Source organism: Lethenteron reissneri, chromosome 27, assembly GCF_015708825.2.
Source record: "Lethenteron reissneri isolate LAM-NWPU_2019-01 chromosome 27, ASM1570882v1, whole genome shotgun sequence".
Lineage (NCBI taxonomy): Eukaryota > Metazoa > Chordata > Hyperoartia > Petromyzontiformes > Petromyzontidae > Lethenteron > Lethenteron reissneri.
The window spans coordinates 13,252,123-13,263,681 of record NC_083805.1 but is presented as its reverse complement, the minus strand read 5'-3'; the positions used below and the strand labels follow the sequence as shown (position 1 = coordinate 13,263,681).

At 46.8% G+C, this 11,559-nt stretch overlaps 1 protein-coding gene across 2 annotated transcripts; it reads left to right on the top strand.

Moving 5' to 3' along the window:
• The first annotated feature begins 146 nt into the window (after positions 1–146).
• Positions 147–7,122, top strand: LOC133348597 (uncharacterized). 2 transcript variants are annotated; one of them, XM_061561504.1, is made up of 4 exons: positions 147–318; positions 432–507; positions 2,474–2,662; positions 4,189–7,122. In XM_061561504.1, exons 1-4 carry the CDS (start codon positions 196–198, stop codon positions 4,716–4,718), a joined length of 918 nt encoding a protein of 305 aa, XP_061417488.1. In that variant the 5' UTR covers positions 147–195; the 3' UTR covers positions 4,719–7,122. The 2 variants fall into 2 exon arrangements, with proteins under 2 accessions (XP_061417488.1, XP_061417487.1); XM_061561503.1 differs by having other exon boundaries at positions 2,474–2,668.
• The last annotated feature ends 4,437 nt before the right edge of the window (positions 7,123–11,559 follow it).

Sequence of the window (11,559 nt, the reverse complement as noted above, 5' to 3'; positions counted from 1 at the left end):
GCGCTAGCGGCGATGGCGTAGGCCATGCCGCTCCTCCGTCGACGATTGTGCTGGATCTCTCGGAGGCTCTGAGCCTAGCGGCGCAGCCGAGGGCCACCACGGAGAGTGCCCCCGCTTCGGCGGGCGCGGGCGTTGTCATGGACGAGGCGTCCATGGAGGTGGGTGAGACCCGGCCGGCCGCCACGGGTGACAAAGATGCTGCCGCCGCCTGCCGCCGAGAGCATCAACCCCGGCGGGCTGCCCGAGGAAGAGCTGCGCTGGATCCTGGAAACGAGCGGCATCGGCGCCGCCGCCATGACCGCGCCGCCGGGCTCATGGGTAACTATCGCTCCAGTTCAGGTGGCTGTGATTTTGGTTAAACGTCGAACGGTACGGATGATGTACAGCCATACACACAGTATCACAAGTCCTGCTTGGTCATCTACCTCCAGGTTGCCGGGAAGGACAAGGTGACGGTGGAGAAAGTGTACCTCACCACGGCCGTTGGGAGCCCCGCACAACTCGGAGGTGAGGGTGCATTCCTCGTTACAGAGCAAGTAGTATATAACTAGTGATGTCGTAGCCTTTTAAGCCTCGCCATGAGTTTATGTCACACGATAATGTCGCACATTACCACGGAATGGCATCGTAGCATTCACCTGAAAGGTGAATTTTTTATGTATTAAAAGTTATAGTTATGGTGGTGCTCTTGAAAGTCACTGTATCTACAAGTGTGTGTGCATCTGTGTAACAGCTCACAGCTCGGGACACAAACTCTGTATCTGTTGACAGTGAAATAGCCATTTATTTTGGGTTGCATCGTTAATGAAGATTATCATTATTTACAGGAATTGTCCATGATAGAAATAGTCCGTAAAAAAACTGAAATAGAAATACAGAACAGTGATACAAGCAGCAGTAATGTTTTGATGGTCCAGAGACGTGGGCACTGAGGAGGCAAGTGCTTGAAAGGACAGATGAGATTACTGAGGTGGGGAAATAGTTAAGGGAAAGGAGAATGAATGAGTCTAAACAGGGGGATTATAATAATAGGGGTTTTCCCCTTTTTCTGGCAACAAAACTGAAACCTTTTTACACGGATTCATGTCTGCATTAACCACAATACTTGCAGTCAAAATGCAAACATAAACACACTATGACAGTATATGGGCATTGTCCTTGAAACTGGTTGGTCCACACCAAGGGACGGCTTTCTTTTGAGCCTCGACCCAATTGGTGCTCGACCAGAGGACGCCAAAAGGCGTACAGCTCAAAGACAATGCTGCACTATCAAAGTAATGAGGGCTCAGGGTGAGCATCTACATCATTAGACCTCCTTTGCCAGTATTGCGTTTTTGTTTGCATTTTGACTGCAAGTATTGTGGTTTTAATGCAGACATGAATACTTGTAAAAAGGTTTCAGTTTTGTTGCCAGAAAAAACGGGAAAAACCCTATTATATTTTGGTACTGGCAAAGGAGGTCTAATGAAGGGATTGCTAGTATTCTCAAGAAGGCGAGGTGGTTTGAACTTGTGTGGTGAAAAGACTTAAGAAGTTGCAAGCAGAAGGACTTTGGAGATGAGCGACCGATAGACTCCCATCGACCCATAGATGATAAAGATGATGGGGGTGCAGGGAAGGAGTAGAGCAGTGTTCTTCACTAATTTTCAGGGGGGGGGGGCACTTTTCCCCATAAAACATCCGTGTGAGGGCCGCCACACATTTGAAACCTTTGGGTTTGACATAATGATGGGATGTTTTCACATTTGTGTATTGTCGGGGGACACGTCAGCAATACTGGAGTAGAGGGAGAGTGAGGGTATGTGGTAGAACGACTTATGAGGACGGTACATGTGATGAGAGAAGAGCTGCAGAATAGAAGTTCATGGAGAAAGCTGAGCAGGTGACCCCCACACCGTAATGGGACTTGTGACTTTTTAAAAAATCCTTTATATTAAGTTCGCATGCTTGCTTGCTTGCGTGCTTGCTTGCTTACGACCGTGCAAATCTTTCGGTCGTTTTTTAACCCACTTCCCGTGATCCAATCGAGCTGACATTTTCCACACAGACTCGTTGTGCCAGACAATTAATGTTCGTGAAAAAGAAATTCCAAAAATGTTACACTTTTTAGGCAAAAAAAATGATTTTACATATATTCAAATAGAACTCATTCATCGCTTTGGCTGAACGTCACAGTATAAGAGCCCAGAGCGTAACCCCTCCACAGGCCGTGGCGGAGTAGCGCAGTTGGTAGCGCCCTCGCTTCCCATGTCAAAGGTCGCGGGATCGATCCCCGCGTCCTCCACAGGCGAATATATTTTAAATCCTTTATATTAAGTTCGCTGCCACGCATATAAAGGATTTATAGTGAAAAACTTTGTTTTTACGGGTTATACTTATTTGTACCGCTCTTAGAATATTGCTTTCCTTCGTCTCCCTGTGCCTTGCTCGTGCGCGGTGTGTGTTGGTGACTGCGTCCCGTTGGCTCGCGCAGGCAACACGGCGCAGGTGATGGGGCTGAGGGTGCCCGTGATCATCATCAAGCAGGAGGAGTCGTGCCAGTGTCACTGCGCATGTCGTGACGCCCCCGCGGCGCCCCAGCCGCCGCAGCCCGGAGCCGGTGGGACGGAGCAGCTCGCCGAGGAGCCGGGAGTACCCCCATCGCAGAAACCTAGCGACTGGGGTGATGGTGACCACACCCCGCAAATGAATCGCACACATGGCAGGCTGCTTCCTCTGATGACAGCTGCCCCACAACACCTATGCAGGACACTGACACCAAGTCGGTTTGATGCCTATGCAATGGGGCACGGCACGACAGAAATACAACACATTCCTGCGGAGGGAGCTGGTAAGAATGTTGGGTTGCTCGGTCAATGGCCAGGGTCAACGGCGGCGTGGTGTATTCCGCAAATATGCCCGACTGTGAAGGCGGGCACAAGCCGGCGTGAGTAGGTCAAACGTTGAGTTTTATAAGGGCACCACGGGGTGACCAGCCCCTCCCCACCCAGCCCCTCTCCACCTAGCCCCACCCTCCCCACCCAGCCCCGCCCCACCCAGCTCCTCCCCAATCTCCCCTCCCCACCCAGCCCCTCCCTCTCCACCCAGCCCCTCCCTACACGACGGACGGACACAATAATCCCCTGTGGGATGGTGTAACCAGGAGGTTCCTACCAGTATTACTTGTGCTCATTCATCATGACTGCAACGCAACATCAACACTGTGTCAAGACAATACTGGCACACCAACGCAAGAACACAAAGACGTTGAAACATTTCATTTTGAATGTCGGTGTATCACCATCCTCTGGACGCTCTTGTTATTATGAATACCATTCGCTATTTTCTGTCTGGCCTGATAGGATGCAGAGGTTTTTGGGGGAAACTCTCATAGTGACTCTTCCCCCGCCACTTTCTCGTCCCCTTACCACTTCGTGTCATGCCTCACTCTCCTGCTCTGCACCTCCACAGGTGCAGTGTGGGATTTGAAGGCCACGAGTTTTAAGAGTTATTTAAAGCAAGAAGTGTGACTATAGTACCCCTAATACAACAATTTAAATGCATTTGAATATTTCATTTGCTGCCTTTTGTCAATTCACTGCTCAATGAAAGTCACTGTACGCATTTTGTTCTTCTTGGGGGTTTGTTGTTTGATCGTATACTTCACGACGCTGGTAGTGCAGGTTGGTGAAGGTGGTAGGTGGGTGATCCGCACCCGTTAAGATATTACTCACTCCTGATATTAGTTGTGTCCGGGAATCAAACGCAGGTCGCCAGGTTCCGATTCCAGCATGCTAACTGCTGTTCCACACCTCTAACCCGCACAAATGTTACCGCATTAACTCAAAGCGACAGAATAAAACATTAACACAGCATCAACATGAGAATACAATATTGGCACTATATCAACACGGCCAACAAAATTCTGACAATCGATATGACCGCAACATGGACACGATATCAAGGCTGACCTGAAAACAACCTTGCACCTTCACGGCTCCATCACAACACCAATGACTTCATGAATGTGACACCTTCGCATCAACACAGCACCATCTCAAAAGTGCACAAGTGAATCCATCAAAACTTCCCAACACTTCTCAGCAATCCAGACTCCCCAAATCTGGACAATCTGGACGGCTTAAGTTATAAAGGCAGCGGGTCGGTCACTTTCATAATCCTTACGCTCTTTCCATCGCTGCCACACAGGGAACGAGCTGCCACTGGGTGCACCGATTCAGCCGGCACGCCTGCGTCGCAGCCCCCTGCTGCGACGGTTCAACCACCGCTGCTGTCTTCTCCATCCACGCCACAGCAGCAACAACTCGCTGCAATCGTGCAGCAACTCGTGGCCACACAGCCTCCCAGCGAGGAGAAGCGTCTCCCCAGCCAGACTCCGCAGGCGACGTCGACCATGGAGCAGCCCCTGCTGGGCTCTGCGCAGCTTGCAACGATCGCTGCGCAGCAGCTCATTATCGCGCCGTCATGCCCGCCCAAGGCCGATGCAGCGGGCGCGTCGCTGTTGCAAGAGCAGCAGTCCTTACTTGAACAGCTACAACAGCAATCGATTCAGCAGCAGCAGCAGCAACAGGATCCATTTCAGCAGCAGCAACTTCAGCAGCAAAATCAGACCTATCGGCAGCATTTGTTGCAACATGTGCCACCAGTTCAGCCACTGCAACAGCAACAACCGCCTGAGCAGTTGCTTCAGCAGCAGCAACAGCCGCAGCTGGGTCTGAGTACCACACCACACAGGAGAGGCACAAAAGATCCTCCTTCACCCACTCCCCTCGCGAACGTGTCACTCAACAACCGCACGGACCCCTTTGTGCTGGTGCACAACGACCTGAACACGCAGCTCTCACATGGCCTGGGGGGCACGGTGACAGCCGGAGGCCCACTCATCACGGCCGACGGCGGCGGCGGAGGAGGAGTATTTGGCGACGCCGGGAGGCCCAGCCTCGTTAGTCCCGCGGGAATGGTCTCGTTGGCCCTGGCGCTCGCCAAGAACGTGTCAGGTAGCCGGGTGGGCGTGACGGGAGAAGTGGTGCCGCACCGGTGTTGTGCGGCACAACCATTTTGCCAGGGGACGCACTAACGGGGTGGGTGGGTGGATTGGCAGGAGCTTATTGACACCAAAAGTGAATATGCCATATTTGGAATAAGGGAAGGATAGACTGTTAAGGGACGTACTACACTAGCCAACCGGATGCTAGCCCGACCCCAATCCCTGATCTTAACTCCACTGCTAACCCTTAACCTGGCCTCCATTTCCCTACCGAGTTGCTTTGCAGTTTCAATGTTGGTGTTCTGTGAAACCCGGAAGTGAAAAGCAGATCGGAGGTGAATGAGGTGTGAGAAAAGCAGGTAGGAAAAATAATTCTGAATGCTCAGTGAAATTCTGGGTAGAAAAAAAATTCATGTTACTGTATTTTATTACTTTTATTTATTCCTACAAAGAAACAGGTATGTGTTTTATAGCTGTTTTCTACAGCTGAGCAATACGTGATGAGGGCAAGGCTAAAGAAATGGTAGTTTTGTGCGCAAATGCAGATAACACGTGCATTGTGTGTGATGCATTTAATAACATTTGGTTGTCGTGTTTAGGAAATTACCAACTTTTGGCGATTCCGCAGGGGAGTGGAGTTGTCTGTGCCCCTGTAATGATAGTGGCCCCCCGCTCCCCCCCCCCCCCGCCTTGTGCCCCCCATTCTAGAGGCAGCTCCTCGGGATGGCTGTGGAAGCACTCGAGCTTAAGTGAAGGATTTCATCACAGCCAGTGCTGCTGATATGCTACCGCATCTCACAACCGCTTATTTTTTTTGACCATGTTCTGCAGTGGTTACATGGTTGACATCTGACTGCCAAATTCAGCCCTTTGTCTTGGTCTCTCTTAGGGAGTTTTACTTTGAGGGCGTGACCATGGGTGGTCCCACTTTAAGAAGGTGGTCCCGCTGTTTACCGTGTCCTGGAATTGCTCCTGTGACCAACGCACATGTAATGTAGAGGGGGATATATTTACAGCAGTTCTCTTCTTGTTCATGGGCAAAATTAGGAGAGGTTATAAAAAATAAAACACTACCTATTTTTGCAAAGGTATGAGCTAATATAGCTTGAAAGTGGGGCACACCTTTTGTGTTTATGTCCGTTTTAACATACCGGGAGAGATGGAGGGAGGGTTGATTGCAGTGTCACAGCATTCTTGGGCAAACATTTCAAGTAGTTAACATTTACATTTAGGCAGCACCATGTGGATCCTGAACTGGCATTGAACCGTTGTGGCTATTGTACGAGTGGTTACCGGTTCAGTAGATGACAAGTTTGCAAGCCCATTGGAACCACAGTCAATGGGACATTTACAATGGAACCAGTGTATTATTAGATTTTTTTTTTATTAAAGTCAGCATTCTTTACAAGCACTTTATGGTTTTTGGTTAGCGTGTGTTTATTTGTTTGCATTAATTTAACTGTTTGCCTTAAAGTTCAGTCTGCCATTTTGGAGCTTTTTTGTGTTCGTCTATCCTGCAACTAAAGAAAAAATGAAAAAATATATTTAAAATATTGGTAAATTCTTGCGCATTGTGGTTCAGTTATATATTTTGTGATTTGGCAAGATTCCATGGTGTATAAATTGAGCCGTGATTTTGAGTCCTGTTCTCGTTCTGAGCACATTTCATGGACGTGTCGCGCTGGGATCAAATGATCAAGGCCAAGAAATTCATGGCCTCAATCTGCAGGTTTATTCTTTATTGATGCAATGTCGGCATTAAGGTGTACTGCACGAAAACATCAAGATGTTTTCGTGCTCATGAAAAACAACCCACGGTGTTTGCAGAAGTAGGCCATTGCCTGTGGTGTGGTGGAATTGCCCACAAGATTTAAAGGACTGCTATCTCTACCTGAAAGCTTGCTGTAACATCATTCCTCGATTTAGCTTGGTGGGTGATGGGCACTAAATTGCTGCAAAGGGAATAAGCTTACAAGAGATAATGATAATGCAATATCATGCTTTAAAGTTCCTCCTAGTATTCTCCACAGAATCGATTGTTTAATATGACTTGGTTCCCTGTTTTATAACCATAATATTGAAAGATTGATAAAAAAAAAATTAGGTAACAGCCCCACATACAATAACTGGACTACTTCAAAAATATCTATTACATTTTTTGTAATATTTCCCCAATTTTATTCCAATTTTCCTATCGTGTCATGTGACATACCCATCCATATCTCTTGGCAAAGCAGTCAACCCTTCGCATTGGAGAAAGACTCGCAGAATTCCTTATTTCAGAGCTACATCCAAGATCACCTTAGAGTGACGAGACACATGACTACCTATTGTATCCTTTTCTCTTGGTGTACAATGTATAAAATCACTCGGTGGCAGTGTCAAGATTTAAGAATTCTAAAGCAGTTGCATTCGGAGGCAGTTTTTTGCCTCATTTGAGAAATCAATTTTGCTCCGTTGAAAGCAGAGGGAATTTGTGGCAGCCTTTACCCGTGGGAAGCATTGTGGAGGGGAGTGGCAACAGCTTGCCATGCGGTCGTGGTCATTTGAATTATTTTAAGGCCAGTACAGCCACGTTACATTATCTCCCGCGGTACATCGCAACCTCCATGTGGCCGATGCATTCTCGCAGATTCGTTGTAATTTTGAAATGCTGAAAGTCGAGGAATCAAAGGCTCTGCAATATTTGTGACTTGGAGCTGTAACAACAAAATGTCTTTGCGACGAGGGGCAAGAACTGCTAACAGGTTTGTCCACATGGTGGCACCGTTGAGTTTGAGGTCTGTTGCAAAAAATTTACACCCTTCTCCCCCCACTCCTTAATTAACTTTCGAGGCATTAAGAGTTTGTTGCTTTGATCTCGATGGAAGTGTTTTCTGTAGGAACTTAATTTTGAATTTAACAAATTAAATTATATAAAATGCAGTAAATGTAACATCTTAAAAAAAGTGCTTATTGATTATATATGTAAATATTGATATTTGGCAATAAAACTATTTTCACCAAATAATACCTTGTTCTCCTGGCCGCTGTAGATTTAATATTTCACAAGATTTCTGGTGTATGAGTACGTACACGGTGAAGTCATGTACAATGGTGCAGCAAAGATGTTCTGTCATACACATGAAAAGCCTACATCCCAATATGCCTAAATAAAGTTTTGAATGTGTGCGTGCTACCTGCTATGACGTACAGATGATAAAAATATGGACTCAAAGAAAATAAAGGATGAATTTTGCGTAAAACAGCATGTAGCTTGGAATTAAACTGAGACTAACGACATGTATAAACTAAAACTATGAACAAATCAAGTATGAACATTTTATTTTACCAAGGCCCACTGAACTATTTAGCTCTTTTTCGGAAGCTACCTGGCCAAAAATAATAGCTCAACGAAGTGGCTTTTGTGGAACTTATCGGAGCCAAAAACTCTTAAACATGTTTTTTTAATGTAGAGAGAGAAAACTGTTGGACCTGGAGAAAAATCCACGAGCACAGGGAGAACATGCAAACTCCAAATCTACAGGCGTCAAGGTTGGAATTGAACCCACGACCTGTATACCAGGCGAGGTAGTTAACATCGCGCCACGGAGGCATCTCGCCATTAGTGCGCGAGTGGTGCACGTGTGCTTTGCACAAAATTAGATGCTGCTTAATCCAGGAAAATCGGAGGTTTTGCTTTGGCATTCAGGCTTAGGCGACAACATTTGTGGGAGGATCGGGCGTGGTGCTCGCAGACTGCAGAATTCTGTTTTCTCGTCATCGAAAAGTGCCTCTGCACCATACGAGACCAGAATGTCGTTTTATCGCCACGTGCAAAATATCGTCGGGTCCTGCAATTTTCACGACACGTTTAACCGCTATTGAGTCCATATTCTTGGTTCTTTCGGTAAAGTCACGTAGAAGGGAAAGAATAAAATAATGAAAATAGAACAAGATAAAATTCGGCCACAACGCAAGCAGCCATCCTCAGGTGAAGAACAGGGCTGTCGGGAAGACAGCGTCCTAATGAGCGTCCTAATGACGACGCTGTCTTCCCCACAACTGAACCATAAAACCTTGCTAATCTCAACAAGGAGCATAAATCATCACGTAAACTCCGGTCATCCTCATGGTGGCTTTTGGCTGGCCATCGAACAAAGACTGTCACTGCATCGCGCGCTTTCAAATGCGCTTCTGCGGCTGTCTGTAACACTCTTCCTTCCGATATTAGGAAGCCACTGGAGCTATGCACTTTTAAATATAGATTGAAAACTCATTTCTTTAGAACTGCTTTTTATCTTTCATTTGTTGTGCTTCCCCCGCACCTCCGATTAGTGCGATTGGCTGTACATACTGTGCGAAATAAGTTCAACATACATGGTTGTACACACTGGTAAACCACAGACACAGGAACAGGACTTTAATCCAAGCAAGTATTTTCTTTATTAAAAGCCAGAATACCAGTCATTAATACACACCCGGTGGTCAATACAACGTATAATACTGTTACGAAGGTATATATATATTAATGAAAAAGCAAATCAATCAGGTAATGTTCTATGTAAAAGCAATCAACATTCAACTTTTAAATATATTTAATACATCAATAGTACTGTACCACATGTAACTGAGTTGCTCTTTGAATATTCAGATTAACACATTCCTGCGGAGGGAGCTGGTAGGAACGTTGGGTTGCTCGGACAATGGCCAGGGTCAACGGCGGCGTGGTGTATTCCGCAAATATTCCCGACTGTGAAGGCGGGCACAAGCCGGCGTGAGTAGGTTAAACGTTGAGTTTTATAAGGGCACCACGGGGTGACCAGCCCCTCCCCACCCAGCCCCACCCCTCCCACCCCCCCACCCAGCCCCACCCTCCCCACCCAACCCCTCCCCACCCTCCCTTCCCCACCCAGCCCCACCCTCCCCACCCAGCCCCCCCTCCCCACCCTCTCCCCACCCAGCCCCTCCCACCGCACCCAGCCCCTCCCTGCACGACGGACACAATAATCCCCTGTGGGCTGGTGTAGCAGCATCTCATTGGCCCAGGTCTCGGATCACCGGGCATTTTTCCAGTTATCTGGGCACAGAAGTGATAAGCACCACAAGGAACGGAAATTTAATCTGGCATTTGTCAGGCTCATTCAGAATGTACTCATACTCTGGGTCACTGTCCAGATTTTCACCTTTGTCATGACTGTTTTTCAGCGACGTTTCAAGATTTCTTCTCGCCGTGGTTGAGTTTGAATTCCTGTCAGTTGTGTTTGAAGCACGATGTCTATCAAACCAACGACTCAAACTATAGTCTTGAGGCTCCACAGACCACCCTGGCCAAGTCATGCAGACAATCACGACCAGACAGAATGCAGACAGGAGGTAGATCAGATGCCGGCAGCCCCATGGTCAGACCTTTGCAATGCTCTTCATCCACATTGCAGATTGAAATTCTGCTGCGGGCTTCTCAGTTAGCAAAAGCTCACAATGCATACATAATAAAGGCATGGAAACGAGTACAAATGAATGGTAAAACTCTCACGAGTTTTATCATCGTAAAACAAATTTTCCAATTGATCCTTTAGCTGAAATTGTTGAGGTTGAGCTCCCCTCTATATGCATTTGGTGGTTAATTTATTGCCGTTCTCCACTAAAGGGTAAGCCAGTTTTACTATTATAGTATGCAATAATGCGAGTTAATGATTTTGTCATATTTATACCATACTTTGAAGACCCTTTTATGGGCGACTCATGGTACGATGTTACGCACCAGCATAAGTTTTGTCTTGTAATGTGCACGATGGCTCATTCAGGCATTCGTTCATTTAAATATTTTGAAGACAATTAGATCAAAGGTTGAGCGGTACAACCCCTCGCCGTTCTAATGGAGACGGTACCAGGAGCGAAGAGAGGTTGTCACATCCGCCCATAATGATGCGTGTTTTTTAAATCCTTTATATTAAGTTCGCATGCGTGCTTGCTTACGACCGTGCAAACCTTTCGGTCGTTTTTTAACCCACTTCCCGTGATCCATTTTGCACACAGACTTGTTGTGCGAGACAATTAATGTTCGTGAAAAATGTTTTCAAAAATTTTACACTGTTTAGGGAAAACAAATTAAATATTTAATTACCAATTGTTTAATACTGCAGACAATCATCTGACCCATAGGTGGCAGCCATCTCAAGCCAGAGGACGAGAGGACTCTAGCCGCCACGCATATAAAGGATTTATAGTGAAAAACTTTGTTTTTACTGGTTATACTTATTATTACACGATTCGTAGAGCTTTCCTTTACCGCCCACCCCTCTCTCCCTTTTACACCCTCTCCCCCTACCTCTGTGTTTCCCTTATGTGACTCGTGCCCACTGTGCCTCGATCGTTATCGAGGACACAGGACGGTCATCAATAAATGATGAAATAAAAGTTTTGGTAGCGCTCTGCGTTTTACTCTTTGGTTCTGCTGCGTGATCCTCCTCCTTGTCAACTGTGACACGAATCACTCTTACTCCCAGCAGTGGCCACGCGAGAGGTTGATGAGGGTCCGAAATAGCATCGGTTTATTTGTCCCGCTCACAACACACACACAGGTACGCCAA

Bases quoted from the DNA above. Each gene is read 5' to 3' on its own strand.
- LOC133348597 (XM_061561503.1), top strand. From the start codon at position 196: ATGCTGCCGCCGCCTGCCGCCGAGAGCATCAACCCCGGCGGGCTGCCC. The intron at 319-431 runs GTAACTATCGCT...ATCTACCTCCAG, and splicing joins CCGCGCCGCCGGGCTCATGG to GTTGCCGGGAAGGACAAGGT. The intron at 508-2,473 runs GTGAGGGTGCAT...TGGCTCGCGCAG, and splicing joins GAGCCCCGCACAACTCGGAG to GCAACACGGCGCAGGTGATG.